The sequence below is a fragment of the Schistocerca piceifrons genome, chromosome 4 (assembly GCF_021461385.2).
Source record: "Schistocerca piceifrons isolate TAMUIC-IGC-003096 chromosome 4, iqSchPice1.1, whole genome shotgun sequence".
NCBI classification, from domain to species: Eukaryota; Metazoa; Arthropoda; class Insecta; order Orthoptera; family Acrididae; genus Schistocerca; species Schistocerca piceifrons.
The window spans coordinates 57609455-57633625 of record NC_060141.1 but is presented as its reverse complement, the minus strand read 5'-3'; the positions used below and the strand labels follow the sequence as shown (position 1 = coordinate 57633625).

Genomic DNA, 24171 nt, shown 5'->3' with positions numbered 1-24171 from the left:
CCATACTTAAAGGTGTATGAAACTCTAGAATTTTCCAAATCTGTCATAATTGTGGTAAAAATTGAGATAATTAACTACAAAATTTGTGTTTTTTCTAAACATGAAGTTTAAAATACAACAGATCATTCGTTTTTTCGTTAATTAAATAAATTCTAGAGTTTCATACACCTGTAAGTATGGTACGTATGCTGTGCAAAATTCATCGAAGAATCTCTCTAACTTATGAAGAAAAGTGTACCTATAGCAACAAATGCAGCCATTAGTAAGTGAAAAAATGATGAAATTTCACACGTAAAAAAATTATTTTGCTATGTTTTCGAACTTCCACTGCAATCAGTGTGAATCCTGAATCCTTCCTGGTGATGCTGACAAAGTTTTATGAATTTATTTGTAAAAGCATAGAAACTGGAAATTAAAATGTCCTGTGATGCCGCTCCTGCTCCAAGTCGGCCCGTTTGACGTCCTACCCCCCTTAAGTAGTTCTACGTTCTAGGCGACTAATGACCTCAGATGTTAAGTCCCGTAGCGCTCAGAGCCATTTGAAGCATTTTGGTTGCGCCGCGCGGTGTAAAAAAATGGTTCAAATGGCTCTGAGCACTATGGGACTCAACTGCTGAGGTCATTAGTCCCCTAGAACTTAGAACTAGTTAAACCTAACTAACCTAAGGACATCACAAACATCCATGCCCGAGGCAGGATTCGAACCTGCGACCGTAGCGGTCTTGCGGTTCCAGACTGCAGCGCCTTTAACCGCACGGCCACTTCGGCCGGCGCCGCGCGGTGTAGCCGCGAGGTCTAGGGCGTCCTGTCACGGTTCATGCGGCATCCCGTCGGAGGTTCGAGGCCTCCCTCGGGCATGGGTGTGTCTGTGTGTGTTGTCCGTAGCGTAAGTTAAAGTAAGTTAGATTAAGTAGTGTGTAAGCTTAGGGACCGATGACCTCAGCAGTTTGGTCCCATAAGATCTTACCACAAGTTTCCAATGCCCAGACGTTGCACAGAGACAAGCTGTGTATCACGGAGAGATGTAGTTGTTAAAATTCCAAGAGAGTAGGCCTTCTTTCGAAGGCGCATCAGCCACCGTGTTGCTTCTTCTGACAGACGTTTCACAAAAGGACAGCGACGAGAAAATCAGGGAGATTACAGCTGATACGGAGACCTTCGCGAATAGGAGGAGATAGTGGTATCAGATGTACTCTCCACCACACACCATTAGGTCTCTCCCGGGGAATAGATGTAGGCAGATGTAAAGCAGTCTCTCTTGATGAAATTAGGACCGTATCGCCGGAGGGAACACACTTAGGATAACGGGCCGCTTCGGATGTCATGGGAGCGCCAGGCCCCCGGGCGGAATGAGATTTCCTGGTAAACACTGGAGCACGTGCGCGCGCGGTTTCGGCGGACACTCGAGGCGGGGGCGGCGCTCGGCGAACAATCGCCTGCCGTCGGCGGCCGAGAGCCGCAGTGTTGGTTCAGGCGCGCGCAACACAACACAGCACAGCATGCCGCACCTCCGGTTGCCACGCGGCGTGAGTCAGCGCACCTATCCAAACACGGCCGTCACCGACACGACACGCGCCTGCATGTGACGCCTGTCCGATATGAAATTTAAAACGGTCACAAAGGCGCAGTTTGTGTGCAGTCGATAGCGTGCAGATAACGGTGCTTCGACCGTATGCACCCGTTGTAAGCTCTTCTGGCAAAAACTTCTTCGCTGTTCGTAGGTTATTCTCTGATGATAATGATGATAGTCCATTAAATTTCGGGCATGCAACCGCGCAAATAAAATTTCCTCCACTGATATTTCGGCCGCGTATCATCCGGCCATTCTCAGTGAGTCACAAGACTGACGACCAAATGCCAAGCGCGGCCTTATACAGGGTGTTACAAAAAGGTACGACCAAACTTTCAGGAAACATTCCTCACGCACAAATAAAGAAAAGATGTTATCTGGACATGTGTCCGAAAACGATTAATTTCCATGTTAGAGCTCATTTTAGTTTCGTCAGTATGTACTGTACTTCCTCGATTCACCGCCAGTTGGCCTAATTGAAGAAAGGTAATGTTGACTTCGGTGCTTGTGTTGACGTGCGACTCATTGCTGTAGAATACTAGCATCAAGCACATCAGTACGTAGCATCAACAGGCTAGTGTTCATCACGAACGTGGTTTTGCAGTCAGTGCAATGTTTACAATTGCGGAGTTGGCAGATGGGATCTAATGTATGGATTAACACGGGGCAATAGCCGTGGCGCGGTACGTTTGTATCGAGACAGATTTCCAGAACGAAGCTGTCCCGACAGGAAGACGTTCGAAGCGATTGATCGCCGTCTTAGGGAGCACGGAACATTCCAGCCTATGACTCACGACTGGGGAAGACCTAGAACGACGAGGACACCTGCAATGGACGAGGCAATTCGTGCAGTTGACGGTAACCCTAATGTCAGCGTCAGAGAAGTTGCTGCTGTACAAGGTAACGTTGACCACGTCACTGTATGGAGAGTGCTACGGGAGAACCAGTTGTTTCCGTACCATGTACAGCGTGTGCAGGCACTATCAGCAGCTGATTGGCGTCCACGGGTACACTTCTGCGATTGGTTCATCCAACAATGTTACAATCCTCATTTCAGTGCAAATGTTCTCTTTACGGATGAGGCTTCATTCCAACGTGATCAAATTGTAAATTTTCACAATCAACATGTGTGGGCTGACGAGAATCCGCACGCAATTGTGCAATCACGTCATCAACACAGATTTTCTGTGAACGTTTGGGCAGGCATTGTTGGTGATGTCTTGATTGGGCCCCATGTTCTTCCACCTACGCTCAATGGAGCACGTTACCATGATTTCATACGGGATACTCTACCTGTGCTGCTAGAACATGTGCCTTTACAAGTACGACACAACATGTGGTTCATGCACGATGGAGCCCTGCACATTTCAGTCGAAGTGTTCGTATGCTTCTCAGCAACAGATTCGGTGACCGATGGATTGGTAGAGGCGGACCAGTTCCATGGCCTCCACGCTCTCCTGATCTCAACCCTCTTGATTTTCATTTATGGGAGCATTTGAAAGCTCTTGTCTACGCAACCCCGGTACCAAATGTAGAGACTCTTCGTGCTCGTATTGTGGACGGCTGTGATACAATACGCCATTCTCCAGGGCTGCATCAGCGCATCAGGGATTCCATGCGACGAAGGGTGGATCCATGTATCCTCGCTAACGGAGGACATTTTGAACATTTCCTGTAACAAAGTGTTTGAAGTCACGCTGGTACGTTCTGTTGCTGTGTGTTTCCATTCCATGATTAATGTGATTTGAAGAGAAGTAATAAAATGAGTTCTAACATGGAAAGTAAGCGTTTCCGGACACATATCCACATAACATATTTTCTTTCTTTTTGTGTGAGGAATGTTTCCTGAAAGTTTGGCCGTACCTTTTTGTAACACCCTGCATGTTCCACCGCGGCGGTACTGCGCATGCGGGTCACAGATGCTGGTCGGCGGCAGAGAAATACGTTTACACATGCGCCGCCTGTGGCGAAGGCGTACAGACATTCGATTCGCTTATCAATGTATGATCGGCGGCGGTGACACGATGACGACTTCTCTGCAGTTTAATTACCCCAAGAGCCGGATTCCATGCGTTGTCCAAATTAAAACCATTATCTCTATTTATTAAATTATTGGTTAATCTAATCTCTATAGCTTCCTTGAAGACAAATTCCCAAAAAGGAGAGGTGGATGTTAAAATTTTCACATCACTGTAATTCACGGAATTCCCTGTGTCAATACAGTGTTCGGCCACAGCTGACTTGTCTGGCTGTAATAAACGTGTGTATCTTCGATGCTCCACACAGCTCTCATGAACGGTGGGTGTTGTTTGACCTATGTACGATTTCTCACAATTTCCGCAAGGAATCTGATACACACCAGCTTTACGAAGCTCTGTTGAGAAACACTGTGTAAAGTGATCTTGCGGCCCCCGCACGAGGATTCCAGCTTTACTCGGCTCTGTGAAGGATGATTTACATCTTCGTAAAGCTGGTGTGTATCACAGCTCACAACAGCCTCTGAAAGACTACCCTGGTGCAAAACTGCAACACACCAGATAACTTCAAACTAAGAGTTTCAACAATTTACAGAAGCACACAAACTATGCACCCCCCGTAGGAGGGATGGAAATCGTACAAAACACTAACAATTAAAATATTAACTTTGCCACCGAAGGTGCAGTTTAATTTTAACTTCTAAGAAAAGTCTTACGGTGAAAGGGTGACAACATTATATACTAAAATGATCATTTAAATAAAAGTCCACGAAATGCAATCTTATATAAAATTCTACAAGGTTGGCCAAACAATAGTTAAGATGCTCTACAGTACACAGATACCGCCTCTCAAGATCATTTGCAATAATGTCAAAGTTTCCAAAGATCAAAGCATATTTCAGGTATTAGGCCGTTACACCCCAAGCAATAAATTCGTTAACACACCAAATCCGACAAACATGACAGAGGCAGCTACTAACGTACGGTAGATTGATAGTGAGATTACCGAACAACCCGAACCGCAGGTTGCTCTAACCCGGCCCTACTCCACAAGGGAAAAACGGACCACACAATTTATAAACAACCACCTTCTCGCGGGTGGGCAAACGGAGAAGAATGGTGGGACGACCCCAAAGCAAAACGGCTGGTGACCTCACCAAAAAACATGCAGAATTTAACAAGAGTAAATCAAATAACATATCACCAATCACTTAACTTCTAATAAACTGCGATTTCTCGAGAAGACCTGGCGCAGCACCGCCAAATCGCTCTCCCGAACCGTCCGCTGCCAGCCGCTTCAACGGACGCAGGAAGGTGCATGAATTGCCGTACTCGGTAATCACACACACACACACCCACACACGTACAAACACAACCGACACCGTGTCCCATCGTTGTAGTGACTGAGTCGCGGTGAATTCAGTCTAATCTTCATCTTTGAATAAAAGTGTCATTTCTTTTGCCGGTCGCGGTGGCCGAGCGGTTCTAGGCGCTACAGTCTGGAACCGCGCGACCGCTACGATCGCAGGTTCGAATCTTGCCTCGGGCATGGGTGTGTGTGATGTCCTTAGGTTAGTTAGGTTTAAGTAGTTCTAAGTTCTAGGGGACTGATGACCTCAGAAGTTAAGTCCCATAGTGCTCAGAGCCATCTGTCATTTCCTTTCGTCTCATTGCGCATTCCTTTCAGTTACCTTCTGTACTATACTGTAGCAGTTCGTTCTACGTGTGATCCAAGTTTCATCGGGCTAGGTTACTTGCCAGTGACACATCACGCCAAAGCTACTTCTGTCCTTACGTTTTGCACACCAGTGCGCTTACCGGCTACTCAAGAGAGCGAGAACCAGTGAGGAAACTGCGTACACGGCACGAGTGGAAGAAATGCAGCCTGCACCTGCAAGCGCCTGGAGACGCGAGCTGAGGCGTGAGGCGCCGGCCAGTGAATGAATGGTGCAGTGGACGCCGACATCCGGTGTGGGGGCGTGCGGGAACAGAGGCGGCCAGAGCGATTACAGTTAGCGCCTGTTAGCGCCCAGGCCACGTGCGGGCCCGTCTCCACGTGGAGCCCGGCTCCGCGCCCACGTGCCGGCGGCGCACACGGGCCGTAGCCGGCGCCCGCACGAGGCCGTGCACACTTCGGCCCCCTCTCTACTGCACCACGTCTCTCAAACACGAAGTTCCTCGCTGATTCTGTGCCGTGACAATATTCAGAACAATTCAGCTGGAGTAGATTTTAGCATTTTAAGATCGTAAAAGAGGCAGTAAGGGGAATGGGAACAGAAACTTCTTCTTTACGTTCACGAGGCACATACGCTCTAATCAAAAGTATCCGGACACGTGTTGTAGGGAAGCAGCCTACTCAAGCCTTATAAAATTCACATCAGTCTTTCCATTGTGTGCCAGGATAGCTCTGACGTCATAAATGTTGCGCAATACTTTAAAAATCAAGTAAATAACCTGAAACGTTTCTAGCATGTCAGGAGTAATACTAAATCAATATGTATTGAATATCAGTTCAATAACTTTAACCATTTTCGAAATTTGGACGTTTTTCTGTAAAAATCATTGGCGCAACAGAAAAGAGCTAGAAACTTAAAAATTTATATTCAGATTCCTTTTTCATAATAATTTAGTAGAAACAGTATTTTGGATCTCACAAATTAAAATTTTAGTTGAAATTCATAATTTTCTGATTTTTGTCTTAGAAATTAAGGAAGCAAGATAGGTTAAGTAGGCGAATAAATAAGGCTAGGATGTTTAAATTTAAGTAGAAGGGAGATCCGCTATAATCATGAAGATGTGAGAAGTTTCAGTTGAATAACTATAAAACTATAGCGATAGCGTATCTCCAAAGGGCAAGTTCAGAGCTCGTCTACTGCGTGTAGTGTAATTAAATTAATTCTCTCGCCCAAAATATTTGACTTAGCCACGTCAGACTTTTATTATGATTACTTACCTGTGTGCTGATTGCACATTTAAATTGAGAGCTTCATCGGCCATCAGCAAAGGAAGCGATGATTTATTTGGTAACTTAATGTGGTGCATTACTAGCCCAGCGGCTAGTCGGGAGAGCCGATTTGATCAGGCGTTCCTAAGCCGTCCGGACCGCGGCTTTATATATAACAACGCTGCGCGAGGAAGAAAGGCCCCAGTTCTCTACAGACGCTGATTAGCGCACCATCTGTGCCAGGAGTCGCGTCGCGTCGGTATCATTGCTATAAACAGTCTCGGATGCCGTAATAAGTTACTCGGGATACGCGTAACCATGAAATCGTTTTCGAGTGAAGTGTTAATTCTGGGATGACTTTAATGATCTACCTTCAGTTTGCGTATGTCGTATTTTCACGTGCCGCTGCGGGACAAAGATTCTACCATTATTTAGCGTGGCATTTGATGAACATTATCATCAAATTATGGCGAGCATTCACTTAAACATTTAATTTGAACAGTTATATTTGCATCAGCGCATTAGACTCTGAACTGCTCTGTTAGTTGGATTGTGTGGATTCTTTTTGGTCTGTGACTTTCAGAATATAGCGAACATTTTTAGAGAATCGTTTTTGATTATAGATCCTAGACAATCCTCGTTTTTGATTATGGATCCTAGACAATCTCCTAATTCCTCAGAGCTATAAGTGTATTTCTCAGATGAAGTAGGCACTAGGAATTCTAATTACAGGCTTCACGTTTTGCTAATCACTTTCTGGTTGCCAATATTGTAGTTAGAGAGCCAGTGTTGAGAATGGCAAACAACAGCATAAATAATAGGAACATTTATATAACAATTAATTCCACCCGCCGCCCCACATAAGATTAATCGGCCGGGAAATGCATCTTTTCTACATTACAAACCAGACATTTTTATAAACAACGATAAAATTCCACCAGCCGCCCATCAGCCGCCCATAACGCAGAATCCACGTGTAATGTGGAAGTAACCACCAGAAGTCACGAGAGAAAGACCCATCGATACAAAGGGATCTGGGGAGTATTGTGTTGCCAGCAGGGAAGCAATAGCAGCAGAATAATATTGTCAGGAGAGCTGTGTCAGTGGACATATCCACCAGGGACACTCCCACCGTCCTAAAGCTGCCCACGAGGATTGTTAGTGATGATGTGGTTGTGATGTCGAAACGCGAAGGAACAACCACAGCTAAACCCAAGACCAGGCAAACCTCATGTACTGACGCAAACGAACTGTCGATAACTGCGGAGAGTAGTACTAAAAAACTGCGTGAAATCAGGGGAAGGAACCGCCTGTGAGTTCCATCGAGCTGTCAGCAGTCCATCTGGCACAGTGGTCGAACGACTCCTCACATGCCACGCACTTCTGTAGTCAGTTTTTAAGAGCGACTTCGTTGGACGTTGGATGACTATAAGTGAGTGATTTGGAGCGATGAATCGCGCTACAGCCTGTGGCAATACTCTGAAGAGTTTTTGTTTGGCGACTGTCTGCACAACATTAGTTGCCATCGTGTGTAGTGCCAAGTCTGGGGTATCGAGAAGGTGGTGCTGTTACGGTATAGGGGTTTATTTCTTGGTTAGGGAGTGGACCTCTCGTTGCGCTTAAGAAAACGCTGAAGGCGAAAGGATATGAACACCTTTTACGACATTGTGTAGTGCATACAGCAGAGGAAAACGTGACAGTGCACACTGTCATAAACCAAAATCTTTGAGGTGATGCTTTGCGCACAGTAACACTCCTGCAATGGGCTGCTCTGTTCAGAGTCCCAACCTGAACCTAATGGAACACCCCTGGGTTAAGTTAGAGAGACTACTGCGTTCCAGACCCAAGGGACCAAAATCATTACCTTCTCCCGTTTCGGCTCTTGAGAAAGAATGGGTTGCCATTCCTTCACAGACGTTCAAGCACATAATGGTAAGTGTCCCGAGCAGAGTTCAAGTCCTCATGAAATCAAACCCACTACTAAGCGTCAGTATACTTTTGAACCGATTATGTGACGATACATAGCTGAAGTAGATGTCTGAAATGAAATGTTAAATGATGCAGAAAGCTGTTGGAGCAATAGATAGAAATTATCACTACAAACAAACTGATTTTCGTTCGTAGTACTTCGTATAGGAAGAAAAATAGCATTTCACTTCAATGGTATCGATCGCTTCTACTGATCGCGGTGCTCTGCAGAAAACTCAATCTTTTCTTGGAACGGTGTAGTCATTCTCTGTGTCGTTAGTACAGATAAATTATTACGATATGTACGTAATTAATGTAGCTAGAAGAAGACTTATTACCCTTGTCCATCACATGATAATTGCCACAAACTTGCTTCTTCTAATATTATGTATGCCAAACTTACCAAGATCTTTCGTCACAATGTCTAAGTAGTATGTTAATTCTTTTATGCTTTACAACAGACATTCGCGGTATTAAGAAATACGTTTGCATAGCAACGGAAGAGTAGAGTTTATCGTTCTATTGACATCTAGGTCATTAGAGACGGAGGAGGAACTCCGATTGCGGAAATAAGTAGGTCGTATTGTTTTCAGAGGAACAGTACCGCCATTTGCCTTCAGTGATTTAGGGGGAGACAATACAAAACGTAAAACAGGCAGCCGGTCAGGGATTTGAACCGTCTTGCTCCCGAATTCAAGCTCAGTGTCGTCCCACTGCGACCACTCATTCGGTGAATTGTAATGAATGGTCTGATTGGTTAAACATACAAATTATTCTGGGGAAAGCACACTGACTGATAAAACTAAAACCAACGTCGTTAGTGTAAATTTAAGCTGTAATCGTTTTTCCTTGTAATAAAAGCATTGTTTGTTGAATAAAACGTTTTCAAGCTACAGTCAAGGGACGAGGATTGTGCAGCTTGCTATTACTGACACATTATTTCTTCGCACCAGCACTTGTTTTCACCTTGAAAACAAAAACTCATTTTTCCTCTTTCGTGCCGTTATCTCGCTTTCATATTGGATCGACACTCGGGGACCCTATGCTCGGCATAGATGCTGCTCTTGTGTCCGTGGCCAGATACCCCTCCTGAAACTGCATTGGCAACTTAATGTGAGGGAAGGAATGATTTGTGCAAAATCTGTCTGAGATGGTCTACATTCTCTTCTAAACGTTCTATTTGCGTATTGTGTTTCCGAGTCAGAGATATCAAAATGGCTTCAGATTCGCGTAAATTGGTGCCATTTTCTGCCTGAACAACATACCCAGGCTGGACGAGCTACCAGATCAACGCCCATTAATCCTACATGGTGGTTGAAGTGGAGATAAGTTGCCTCCCTGTCTCCTAAATTAAGACTCTTGAGAATCTACACGTGGGCATACCGAGCGAGGAGAAGATGAGGGCAAATGCGCCGCCCCCCCCCCCCCCTTCTTCTTCCCCCACCGACACTCCTCTTGGAATTCAGTTTGTAAAGAAATTTTATTTTATTTTCCAACTGAATCCGCGATCTCCCTGAGCCCCCAGTCAGATGTAACAAGCACCCTGAAATCTAAAAACTGGTTACCCGTTCACCGCTGTTCTTCTGGAACTTGAAAATGCTAAATGGCTATAGGTTGTAAAAGCTTGCAGTACTGTCTTTCTTCTATTCTCTGTGTTTCTTCTCGTGTTACCACCCAATACAAAAAAACTACTAAACATGTGAATGTATAATGTACTGCGATATATTTCAACATTACTTTCCACGAGGCAAGCCGGCCGCGGTGGCCGTGCGGTTCTGGCGCTGCAGTCCGGAACCGCGGGACTGCTACGGTCGCAGGTTCGAATCCTGCCTCGGGCATGGGTGTGTGTGATGTCCTTAGGTTAGTTAGGTTTAAGTAGTTCTAAGTTCTAGGGGACTTATGACCTAAGATGTTGAGTCCCATAGTGCTCAGAGCCATTTGACCCATTTTTTCCACGAGGCAAAATATAGAATATAAGTACCAGTTACTTCGATCTATCACTTTTGAAGTATTTGTTTTTATTAACTAGTTTTCAAGCCTTTTCGGGCTGATCAAATGCGACATGCAGTTCTACCTGTACCTTTTCTGCCTGTACGTTACCGCTGGGTTCTGTCTTGCAGCAGTGTAACCGACATCAATGTTAACAACCGCTTGGTTTCTCAGTGATTACAATGGCTAGAGACTACTTCTCTGGCCAGTAGGCCATGAAAATTGAAGGTGCCAAGTGAATACTGACAAGAGCACCGCCTACACTGTAGGAAGCTGGTACCCCTTATCATGCTGCAAAAGTAGATATGGAACTCCCGCGTGTCCCTGAGTCTGGGAAAAGATTGGAAACTAATTTACGGAAACAAACAAATACTGCAGAAGCGGCCAGTGGCAGTTACCGGTATTTACTTTGTGAAATGGGTTAATATACACTGACATCCAGAATGAGATTTTCTCTCTGCAGCGGAGTGTGCGCTGATATGAAACTTCCTGGCAGATTAAAACTGTGTGCCCGACCGAGACTCGAACTCGGGACCTTTGCCTTTCGCGGGCAAGTGCTCTACCATCTGAGCTACCGAAGCACGACTCACGCTCGGTCCTCACAGCTTTACTTCTGCCAGTATCTCGTCTCCTACTTTCGGAAGTTTCATATCAGCGCACACTCCGCTGCAGAGTGAAAATCTCATTCTGGAAACATCCCCCGGGCTGTGGCTAAGCCATGTCTCCGCAGTATCCTTTCTTTCAGGAGTGCTAGTTCTTCAAGGTTCGCAGGAGAGCTTCTGTAAAGTTTGGAAGGTAGGACACGAGGTACTGGCGGAATTAAAGCTGTGAGGACGGGCGTGAGTCGTGCTTGGGTAGCTCAGTTGGTAGAGCACTTGCCCGCCAAAGGCAAAGGTCCCGAGTTCGAGTCTCAGTCCGGCACACAGTTTTAATCTGCCAGGAAGTTTCATACACTGACATGTTGTACATTATTCATAATACACAGGGGTGACGAAAGTCGTGGTGTACCTCGTAATGACACATGGGACCTCCTTTTACCCGGCGTGACATGGACTCGACAAGTCGTTGGAAGTCTCCTGCAGAATATTGAACCGTGCTGCCACTATACCCGCCCACAATTGGGAAAGTGTTGGCGGCCCAGGATTTTGTGCACGAATGGCCGTCTCGATTATGTCCCACAAATGTTGGCTGGGATTCATGCCGGGCGATCTGGGTGACCAAATCACTCGCTCGAATTTTCCAATGTGTTCTTCAAACCAGTCGCAAACAATTGTGGCCCAATGACACGGTACATTCATAAAAATTCCATCATATCTGGGAGGATGGTCTCCAAGTAGTCGAAAATAACCATTTTCAGTCAATGACCCGTCCATTTGGACCAGAGAACCCAGTATGTTCCACGTAAACACAGTCCACGCTTTTACGGATCCAGCAGCAGCTTGCATAGTGCCTTGTTGACAAATGGTTCAAATGGCTCTGAGCACTATGGGACTTAACTGCTGAGGTAATCAGTCCCCTAGAACTTAGAACTACTTAAACCTAAGTAATCTAAGGACGTCACACACATCCATGCCCGAGGCAGGTTTCGAACCTGCGACCGTAGCGGTGGCGCGGTTCCAGACTGTAGCGCCTAGAACCGCTCGACCACCTCGGCCGGCCCTTGTTGACAACTTGGGTCCATGGCTGCATGGGGTCTGCGCCACACTCGAACCTTACAATCAGCTCTTACCAATCGAAATCGGGGCCCGTGTGAGTAAACCACAATTTTCCTGTCGTCTAGGGTGGAACTGACATGGTCAAGAGCCCAGGAGAGGCGGTGCAGCCGCTTTCTGTAGGTCGGCTGCTGCTGTAGCCCCTCAACACCAAATTTCGCCGCACAGTCGTAACGGGGTATGCTTATCGTACGTCCCTCGCCCATTTATGAGAGTATTTCACTCAGAATTGCTTGTCTGTTAGCACTGACAAGTGTATGCAAACACTGCTGCTCTCAGTCGTTGAGTGAAAGCCGTCGTCCACTTAGTTATCGCCGGCCGCTGTGACCGAGCGGTTCTAGGTGCTTCAGTCCGGAACCACGCGGCTGCGTCCGCAGCTCGTGGTCGTGCGGTAGCGTTCTCGCTTCCCACGCCCGGGTTCCCGGGTTCGATTCCCGGCGGGGTCAGGGATTTTCTCTGCCTCGTGATGACTGGGTGTTGTGTGATGTCCTTAGGTTAGTTAGGTTTAAGTAGTTCTAAGTTCTAGGGGACTGAAAACCTCAGATGTTAAGTCTCATAGAGCTTCGAGCCATTTGAACCATTTTTGATCTTCGTTATCTGTTGTGAGAGGTAATGCGTGAGATTTGGTATTCTGGCGAAATGATGGCTCCGCCAGTGGACTGGCCTTTTATTCCTAGTGTAAGCGATGCTACTGCCATCTGTCTGTGCCGTATCGATATCCCATGACCCTGCAACCTTAGTGTAAATAAGAGTCAGCAAAGTAATATGTAAAAATACCATGTAACATTGTCTTTCTCAGTTAAATACATCACAGGTAGTAGGTAGCTGTTGCAAAGCATTAATGTGTTTAGTGACTAACAGACGGTTTTTCAATGGTTTTGTTTCCCAACAAATTGTGGCTCACTTCCTCTGCCAGTCCCTCCTCCACGAAACAAACACGAACCGCACCTCCCCACGCTCAGATCCTCAGCAACCTCTTGAGTCTGTCCTTTCCAGTGTGCTATTGTTGGCAGGTTACATGTAAGGAAATTATTTTTACGAATGGAATAATAGTTTTCTGATAAAGTTGGATTTTCCAGCCTCCGGCCTTCTGTCTTTATTTGAATGCGCATACGGAGACGAGGCGAAGCTAGTGCTTCCGGTGTGGTGGAGCTGCTTCAAGAAACGCGTTACACACTGACAAGGGGAGGCCGCCAATTGTGAAATTCAGATTCGATTCATACTGCGCATAATAAAAGCTCATGGCCAGAGGTGTAATGTGGCGAAGCACCAAGATGCACTTCTAAGCCGTTGTCGAGAAAATCGACAGTTAAAAGAAACCGTTACGGTGAAATACTCTCTACGACTAATAGTTATATAATAATACGACTAATATATATATATATATATATATATATATATATATATATATATATATATATATAAACTATTAATGAATTCTTATGCATGCTGGTGAAGGCGGATCGCTCTCCAATTGTACCGCCTCCATTTTTCCGTTTTTTTAACAGGGTGTACCAAAGCTGTCCCGTCCCCACTGATTTTCGACGATGTTATAAGTTGCGCTAGGGACCGGATCTACCTTCTTTCGAAGTTAGCGGGCAACTACGCTGTTATGCGGCGGCTCGTTTCGGCCCTTTCAACATCTGTCCTTCAAGTGTAACTAGCGAGTAACGGAGTTTATATGTCATAGCTGCCACAGCGACTTTGTGTTCGTGGGGTCTCTATTCTAATTCGAACGTTTGACTTACGCTATACGTATTCGTTTCGGAATATCGTTTCTACGTCTTCCGTTAACTATACGTGGTTAACATTATGAAGACAATTAATAACATTTGTGAAATACAACTTTGTTTGCGGAAAACATAATGATGTTCGAAGTCGCCAGTTTTTCCACGACAAATGACTTTCAACAACTTATTATATGCATAATTGTTGCAACTGATTGCCGGGAATTATATATATATATATATATATATATATATATATATATATATATATATATATATATATATGAAATATAAAAAACAAATACTAAAAAAAAAAAGTTGCATGGCGCGAGATTCGATCCGGCGACCTTCGGATTACGAACCCGAGCGCTTACCGCTGCGCCACGACGCTGTAGAGAACTATTAATCGTAGAGAGTATTTCACCGTAACGGTTTCTTTTAACTGTCGATTTTCTCGACAACGGCTGAGAAGTGCATCTTGGTGCTTTGCCACATTACACCTCTGGCCATGAGCTTTTATTATGCGCAGTATGAATGAATTTCACAATTGGCGGCCTGCCCTTGTGGGTGTCGCTTAGGATAACAGAGGATGTGGTCGCGGTGGGTGAGCCGGCTGCTGAGCTGTGGCCGTGTTGCAGGGAGGAGCGGCTGTCGGGCGGCGTGTGCGTGCTGGTGGCGTCGTGCGGGGGCGGCGAGGCGCCGTCGCTGGAGCTGGTGGACCAGGCGCTGTCTCTGCTGGCCGCCGCCGGCGGGCCCGCCGTGGGCTGCGCGCTGCTGTGGCGGCCTGCGGGACGCAAGGCCAGGCCGGGGCAAGCGCCGGCGCAGGCGGCCCCCGCCGCGCTGGCCGCCTCGGGAGTCCAGGTGCGCCCCGCACTGCTTCCATCACACCTTGCAACTCTGCCTCGTGCCCATACCTTCACCTCTCTGTCACACCCAAAATCCTCGATAGTCCATTACACTACCAATTTCTTTCCAAGCGAAAGACATCAATGTACCGTTTTTTTAATTAATGTCATAGTCAGAAGTGACAGTACGAAAATAGTATTTCCCGGCATTTCATTTTCCAGCGCAACGACGTATGGGACATTTTCATAAGTACCTCCAGGGTTTCAGAAAACGACTGCGCAAAATATACGAGACATACAGAAAACAGACACACATCTGTGAACAGAGCATCTCTCCAAGTTTGTAACTCACATCACAGGTGCTCAGTATGGGCACTATAAGTGTGGGAAGGTGCGACAGCAGACTCTGTCGCAAATCTGTTGACTGGGTTGCAGACGCTGCCCTCCAGTACTAAACTGGTGATCCCTTGATGCCTCAGAACATGTCCTACCAACCGATCCCTTCTTCTAGGCAAGTTGTGCAACAAACTTCTCTTCTCCCCAATTGTATTCAAGAACTCCTCATTAGTTATGTGGTCTACCCATCTAATCTTCAGCATTCTTCTGTAGCACGACATTTCCAAAGCTTCTATTCTCTTCTTGTTTAAACTGTTTATCGACCATGTTTCCCTTCCATACATGGCTACACTTCATACAAACACTTTCAGAGATGACTTCCTGACACTTAAATCTATACTCGATGTTAGCAAATTTCCCTTCTTCAGAAACGCCTTCCTTGCCATTCCCAGTCTACATTTTATATCCTCTCTGCTTCGACCATCATCAGTTATTTTGCTCCCCAAATAACAAAACTCAATTACTACTTAAAGTGTCTCATTTCCTAATCTAATGCCCGCAGCATCACCCGACTTAATTCGACTACATTCCATTATCCTCGTTTTGCTTTTGTTGATGTTCCTATTATAGCCTCCCTTCAAGATACTGTCCATTCCGTTCAACTGCTCTTCCGAGTCCTTTGCTGTCTCTGACAGAATTACAATGTCGTCGGCGAACCTCAAAGTTTTTACTTCTTCTCCATGAATTTTAATACCTACTCCGAATTTTTCTTTTGTTTCCTTTACTGCTTGCTCAATATACAGATTTAATAACATCCGGGAGAGGCTACTACCCTGTCTCACTCCCTTCCCAACCTCTGCTTCCCTTTCATGCCCCTCGACTCTTATAACTGCCATCTGGTTTCTGTACAAATTGTAAATAGCCTTTCGCTCCCTGTATTTTACCCCTGCCACCTTCAGAATTTGAAAGAGAGTATTCCAGTCAACATTGTCAAATGCTTTCTCTAAGTCTACAAATGCTAGAAGCGTAGGTTGGCCTTTTATTAATCTAGCTTCTAAGATAAGTCGTAGGGTTAGTATTGCCTCACGTGTTCCTACATTTCTACTGAATCCAAACTGATCTTCCCCGAAGTCGGCTTCTACCAGTTTTTCCATTCATTTGTAAAGAATTCGTGTTAGTATTTTGCAGCCGTGACTTATTAAACTGATAGTTGGGTAATTTTCATATCTGTCAACACCTGCTTTCTTTGGGATTGGAATTATTATATTCTTCTTGAAGTCTGAGGGTATTTCGGCTGTGTCATACATCTTGCTCGCCGGATGGTAGAGTTTTGTCAGGACTGGCTCTCCCAAGGCTATCAGTAGTTCTAATGGAATGTTGTCTACTCCCAGGGCCTTGTTTCGACTCGGGTCTTTCAGTGCTCTGTCAAACTCTTCACGCAGTATCGTATCTCCCATTTGATCTTCATCTACATCGTCTTCCATTTCCGTAATATTGTCCTCAAGTACATCCCCCTTGTATAGATTCTCTATGTACTCCTTCCACCCTCCTGCTTTCCCTTCTTTGCTTGCAACTGGGTTTCCATCTGAGCTCTTGATATTCATACAAATGGCTCTCTTTTCTCCAAAGGTGTGTTTAATTTTCCAGTAGGCAGTATCTTTCTTACCCCTAGTGAGATAAGTCCTCTAGCCATCCCTGCTTAGACATTTTGCACTTCCTGTCGATCTCATTTTTGAGACGTTTGTATTCCTTTTTGCCTGCTTCATTTACTGCGTTTTTATATTTTCTCCTTTCATCAATTAAACTCAGTATTTCTTCTGTTACCCAAGGATTTCTACTAGTCGTTGTCTTTTTACCTACTTGATCCTCTGCTGCCTTCACTACTTCATCCCTCAAAGTTAGCCATTATTCTTCTACTGGTGCAGTACTTCTGTGTGAATGCACGGCCTCGTGTGTGTGTGAGCCTAGCGCCGTGGAGTGGTCGCTAGCTCGGCACAGTGTTGGCGTGCGCCGGCGACTCAGCGTGCGCTCGTGCCCCTGTTGCAGTACCACGTGGTGAGCGGGGAGGAGGCGCTGCGCGAGTTCGTGGCGGCCGAGCAGGCGCCGGCCGTGTGCGGCGGCCGCTGCGACCACGACCAGCTCGAGTGGGTCGAGTTCCACAAGGTGGGTGCGAGCGCGTCGTCCGACTCAGAGTGGTCCGGCTGTCTGACACATAATCATAAGCCATCAACTATTACCCACTAACAGTTCAACTTGAAACATCCCCTTAGAAAAATTATGATTTACTGTGCTTGTAAACTTCTTACGTTATTTGATTTTCAAACAGCTGAGCAAAACTGAACGTACTCAGACATTTCTCTCTTTACTTATTCTAATCAACACTAAACTGACACACAATATTTTTAGCGAAACGCAATCTGACTTTCAATAATCCCTGCATAAGAATGGCCCTGACTAACAATAACCTATACTTTTCACGAATCACTTACCTCACAAAAATATTCTTTACTCCAACTACTGCAATACAGCGAGTCCCAATACTGCCAGCTAAATAAAAGATTCTAACTACTGAAGCCACTAACTACTGATAGGCATAGTTAGCAAATGAAAGATTCTGATGGAGAGCAAACAATGTATTTACCTTAATAGTGGATTTACTCTTTCTGATGGACACACGTCCAGATCGTCCACTCTCAAAAGTCTGCCATCTCTCTCCCCACATCCACAACTGCTGGCGGCTCACCTCCAACTGCGCAACGCTGTGTTTACATCCAACTGCCCAACACTACACAAGCGAATATTCCAAGAATGAGTCCCACCAACCACAGTCTGCACACAGCACAGCCAGTGATTTTCATACAGAGCGCTACGTGGCGTTACCAACATAAAAACCTAAACAGTCTACTTACATAGCCCCCATGCTCCCCACATCTACCACTGCTGGCGGCCCACCTCCAGCTCAAGGTTGGTACATAGAAGGTTGGGCCAATGCGTTCGGCGACGATCGGGCGCTTCCGTGTGACGTCACTGTCGAGAAGCGTCAGCAGCGCGAGACGTTCGCATACGGCACTATTGCGCTTAAACTAACATTAATTTACGAAACGTGAAGGGCAATATAATGAATTATGGATTCGATCGAAGCTTACCAATACAGGGACTGAATATTAATACCTGCTACGACTGTGAAACTCTTATATTGTCTCTCTGGTAATGACAAAAGTAAAACTACAGATTTTTGGCTCCCCCTCAATTTATATTCTATTACTCAATATTTTTTGTTAGATAACAACAATCTGGTATGCTTCAGTCCCTTTTTACATATTTTACAATTTTTAATAGTACGGGAAACGCAACAATTACAAGAGCTGTCATTTTACTAAACACATTTTGTGCATCATAGTCGGCAATAGTGTGTACTATCTTTTTCATTTAGGTATTAAGCAGCAATCGTACGTCTAGTTAGTTGAGATATTACTACACATAATGATACAGAAGCCCGGTTTAATGAACTCACATTCAAAAATTTTAAGAAGAATTTAAATACCTTAATCAGATCTGGAGGGGACTGCAGAAGCTCTCCACCTGTGTGCTGCTTTCTGCTGCTGCTTATTGGCCCTCTGTGCCTTTGCAGATGTGATGAAGTGCCTTATCCGGATGAAGGTTCTGGTTTTAGCGTACCCTGTAATGACCTCTTGAGGAATAGTTGGAAACTTCCCAATTGAAAGTCTCGTCAGGTTTCTAATCACATTGCCGTCTTTACACAGACTGCTGCCATGAAAATTTAAAAAAAGCACCTCTAACAGCTTAACAACATCAAACAACTCATCTGAAGGGATGATTAAGCCACCACGAGACAGTTTCTCAATCCACCCAGAACTTGCATGGTCTTTCGACACTTCGAGTGTCTTACCACTAGGATGACCAAGTGATTTGTCAATGGAGACGCACCTGGAGGTAATATATCCAGCGATGTAGCGGAGACCTTCTAGAGAACACTCTGAATTTTCTATCAAAGGTGGAACAATTAAGTCATGTAGTGTAATGTCCCTCATTTGTTGATCACCTTCTATCATTGACAACGCTTCCTCAATGCCCGGCACAAGTCCTGTAAACAGGTTGGAAGTCAAATAATTTGTATCAGTTTCCGCTGAGACTGGACAAGAACTGCGTAACTGAATGTCAGCAATACTTTTGTTCATAACTAAAATACGCAAACGGCTTTTAAATTCCACTGGTAAGGGATGATCATAGGCTCTGCCAATTGCTCTTATCTGGGAAAATAAGGCAGTCTTGGTTGAACCTTGAGCTCAATACATACTTCAAACCGTAGCCATGTTTTAAATCCGAAAAACAACCCAGCAGTGACCGAATCGAGGTGAGTAATCCCTTTTGGAAAGGAAATAAAGTTTTGTGATTTCCCACTCCCATTTTTTCACAGACGGAGTAGAATCTGCGAAGAACTTCTTCCTGTGTCTCCTTACACAATCCAAAAGCACCTGAAATTGGTCGTTTGCCGACAGGTACCCTCGAATTCATAACATCAAAAGTGTCGTTCACCAACTTGAAGAATTATGCCGTGTCTTTTTCTTCGGGCATTACAAAAGAAATTGCTTCTGATACAGTGTTGGAAAAGAGTTGGCAAGCAAGATGAACGCGCTGTCGATCTCTTCCACAAACTGGGAATAGCTGCTGACAATAGCTGCTCGATTACGCACTTTGTTATCGTTCTTCCGTCACTTAATGAGAAACCATCACCTAAAAGGTGGTTTCTGAGAAGTTTCACCATATGTGGCACATCAACAAATACCCAAACACGTTTCGTTTCATCATCTGGGTTGGTGAAGCACGTGTTTGTGTAGTCGATGTGGAATTCCTTCCACACTTTCCCATTTTTACCCCCCAAATCAGACACTATACCAACTACGACAAATCCCACTTTCTGCGTCTCTCTGACGTTACTGATCAGTAAATCCCGATTCATTGTAGTATCAAAGTTATAATATACGGGCTGCTTCCAGGTTCCACACAAACCACGTGCTATAACAACCTGTACCTGGCTATGTGGTCCGTATATGGTGTCAGTTTCTTGGTCGTAGCATATGCGACTGTCCACATTCATTTCGTCAAAGCTTAACACACACAGCTTCTCTGCTTGACTTTAGTTTGTTGCTTGCTTATTCATTAAGTACGATACATCAGTCAAAATTCCGGGAACACAACGAAAAGAATTGGATATCCACCGTTTTAACGTGGAAAATCCAGGTAATGGTATTTCCATTATATTTTTTAAATACATATAAGTTTTTCTGAACAGAGAGCGCAGAAGCAAGGCTTTGCTTATATCTTCCTGGGTCCAATGGGTGCTCTTCTTTGATTTCAGAAGACATTCAATTTGTGCATTCGTAAACACTTTTTTTTTTACTAGGTGTACTTTAGTTGTCACTTTAGTACTTCGTTGATACTGAAGGCTTTGGTATAGCTTTCTCTGTCTGCTTAATGCATGAGGCAGTAATTTGTTTCTCGTTCTCAGCGTGCTGTTTTCAGCTATCAAACGCTTATTTTTTTCTGTCTGTAGCGATAATTCCTTATGAAGCCTCTTCATTTCATCCTCGATGCGGCCTTTTTCAGTTTCTGTGCTTTGATCCACTTTTTTTTTATTCGGTGACATTGAAGCTAGTCTGTTAAGTGCACGTTTACGTTTTTCACGATCTTTGCTTCTCTCATTTCTTTCTTGGACAGAAGACGAAGCAGCAGCTGCAGATGTGGCTTTAATGAGATGCAATGAAGGAACTGCAGTCGGCTTTAAGATCTTCTTTGGCGGAAGTTTCATTAATTCAGCTTGGAGATCTCGTAAATAATCGTCTTCTTTAAAATGTACGCTACAGATAGTAGCATTTTTAATGTTAATACTATCACTTCCTCTACAGAGCTGATCCCACCGAGCACATGTTTCAGGATCTTTCGGAAACTTATGATAGGAAATACTACTCCCTTTAGTCTTCTGATTATAGTTTTCACACACAGCCACGGCACAATTCGGCATTGTTAAAGTGTCGCAGAAAGCATAAACTCGATTCAACACGATAACAAACAGCAACAACACAAAACTTACTTGCTTCAACACTTAAGAAAGCGCGCGCGAACTGAGCGGAGTTTCTCGACGCTGACGTCATGCGCAGTACGGCGAAAAATCTCTGCTCTGCGCATGCATTATGCCCCCCCCCCCCCCACCCTGCCTCCAACTGCGAAACGCTACGCGCTGTTCACATTCAACTGCCCAACACTACAATAGCGAATATTCCAACAATGCCAACCAGCCACAGATTGCACACAGCACAGCCAGTGATTTTCATACAGAGTGCTACGTGACGTTACCAACATAAAGACCTAATCAGCCTACTTACAAACTGTCTGTTAATACTCGAGTTTACAAATGAAGACGCGTGAAAATATTCGGGATAATAAAATAGGTATGGATGAGCGCGATGTTTTCAAATGCTGGTATCAGACCTCAATACACAAAAAAACACTGGGAAATTTACATGTATTGATTTATGCACTCGCAAAGTAAGACTTCGTTCACTAAGTTAGATAAAATTTCAAATTAATTACAACTTTTTTTAAAATTATTTAACACTTAGTCATTTCACGCACGTATCAGGGTTAGATGACTCCACATGCAAGGGACAGATGGCAAAACACTCGAAAAACAAAGAGGAAATCGTATTAAAGAAGTACCCAACAATCTTAACATGTTTATGTTGAACTACTTGTTATACGTAAGTTTTGCGAGGAAGTTGTAGGAAATCAGACAAGTCGTTTCTCAGTGGATAAACCCAAACAGGTACGTGGACCCATTGCAGTTTTTGAATGACAACCGGTTATTTATACTTCGCTCTAGTATTTTCCTTGGAATATTAGAACCTTTTCTGACTTAATAACTATAATTTTTTACTTTACTAATAGAAATTTGAAGTCTTCTTCCCATCATCTGCTTCCAGTAGAACCAATCTAGGGAACATCCTTAGTTGGCATTTGTAAAGAAAATACGAAAAGGAGAAGGCTAACTACATTAAAGATAGTATAGCCATCTCTCAATTGGCATAGAGAGATGGCCATAACACGTCATCAACTACACGAGCACAACTCCATAACACTGATAAGAAGCTCCTTCCGGGCAGACGAGGCTCGAGGTCACCTTTTCGTTTCTCCTCTCCAGCTTATGGGGTGGGCAAATGGAGAAAGCAATTGCAGCAACAAATAGTACTGCCATACCTCATACACAAAGCTCGTAGAACAAATGTCACGACATACTTATATATAGTAGTAATTTTTGTAGAATAAAATATACTACTTCAGATGAGAAGCCTTCACAGTTCAAACAACCAACTATATGAAGCTCTTTTACTATCTAAATTTTTCCTAGCGTTTATTTTTTTAAGAACATAGTAAAACGTGTTTTCCTTTCCACAATTGTATTATGTATCACATGTGTTTCTTGTTTTAATTAACAATGCAGTTGTATAAAAGAAAAGAAAAATAACAGTATTGAGAAAATCTGCAGGCAGAGAAGAGTTTATCTTTACAGCTTTGTTACTAATTTGGGTAGCAAACGACCCACCATAGTTATCAAGGCGGTGGGTCACTCTGCAATGTTAATAAATGAATGTAAATAAATTAATGAAAAGTGTATCACATTAGGCCAAATTGTAAAGGCGAGGCGTGAGCTTCAAAACATCGGGCAGCGAACCGTGGTCGATTGGCGTAGTGTAACATTACAGGAGAGGAGTCAACATAGTCGACCGTCCAGTCACATTTGTTGTAATTCATACGCTACAACCGGTATCTGAAGCGAATGGAAACAGGAGGCAGAGCTAAACATGCTTTCTGCACACGAGTGGATCGCAGATCGCGAGGAATTCTCGAGCATCGAGTTTCTAGCTCTGTAATCGTCACGTCAGAATGCCGACAATGAAACGTAACGAGCCCGTTGCGGGTCGGGACTAAGTGGAGCAGGGCCTCCAGAGCCAATAAATGCAGTTAATAACAAGAAGCGCGCAGCCCGTTAGGGCCGTTATAACCGCAAAGAGAGCTGTTTGCCAAACGGCAATGGCACTCGAAAGGGAGACGCGAGATAAAAAACCGGCAGCGTCGGGACGGAAACGAGACGCGCCGGGCGGGGTTCCCTCCTCGCCGGCCGCCTATTGTGTGGGGCCGCTTTCCAGTGGGCGCCACGTCGAATCGCGCTCTTAATCGATTTGGGTCATTGGAATCGCATTTGCGTTATTAGTCGGTACACATTAGGCTGCCCATTGCAAACACGTCTCGTTATCGCCTATCTGCGCGGGAGGGGGAGGGGGGGGGGGGAGGCGCTGCTCGCCGCGGCCGTCTCACGTTTTCTTCTCTTTAGAGGAGCGCGGGCGCAGACGCAGATGCGATCGGCGCTCCGCGCGGCAGCCGACGTCGGCTGCCCGATCGGCGCCCCGGAACGAAGCGGCGCAGGAAGAAAGTGGCGCCGCTGCCGGGCAGGCGGCCGCGTCTGGAACTAGCAGCCGAGTGCGGCGAAAAGGAGCCCGCCCCGGGCTGCCGGCTGCCGATACGATTGTTTCGCTGGAGATGGTGGCAGGCCTGAAACGGCTTGTTGAACAGAGTGCCCAATGAGAGCACAATTGGCGATGTAATCAAAATTACAGCTCAAACGGCACTGCTTATAACGTCAATCGATTTCTTTATTACGTCGGAAACGTATCGGGACGATCCGGCCGCGTTGAGGTACTATAGTTCTCGTTTTTTTTTATTTCTATAGCTGGGCGTCGACCTGTTAGCTGCATTCCAACCGGACTATACTTAAATCGCTTCTGCATTTCTTGCAGATTTTATTTAATGTGATTCCACCCACTTCGTCTCCTTTTACTGAAGCACTCAGTGAAATATGTGGGCCGGCCGGAGTGTCCGAGCGGTTCTAGGCGCTACAGTCTGCAACCTCGCGACCGCTACGGTCGCAGGTTCGAATCCTGCCTCGGACATGGATGTATGTGATGTCCTCAGGTTAGTTAGGTTTAAGTAGTTCTACAGGGTGATTAAAAAAGAATACCACAACGTTA

At 45.0% G+C, this 24171-nt stretch overlaps 1 protein-coding gene across 1 annotated transcript in view; it reads left to right on the top strand.

Annotated features, from left to right (window-relative positions):
• Positions 1-24171, top strand: part of LOC124795590 (puratrophin-1-like) — a 1203525-nt gene that overhangs the window by 588107 nt on the left and 591247 nt on the right. The window contains exons 6-7 of the mRNA XM_047259662.1: positions 14525-14747; positions 17114-17230. Coding sequence (XP_047115618.1) covers positions 14525-14747; positions 17114-17230 — 340 coding nt within the window. The remainder of the gene's footprint in view (positions 1-14524; positions 14748-17113; positions 17231-24171) is intronic.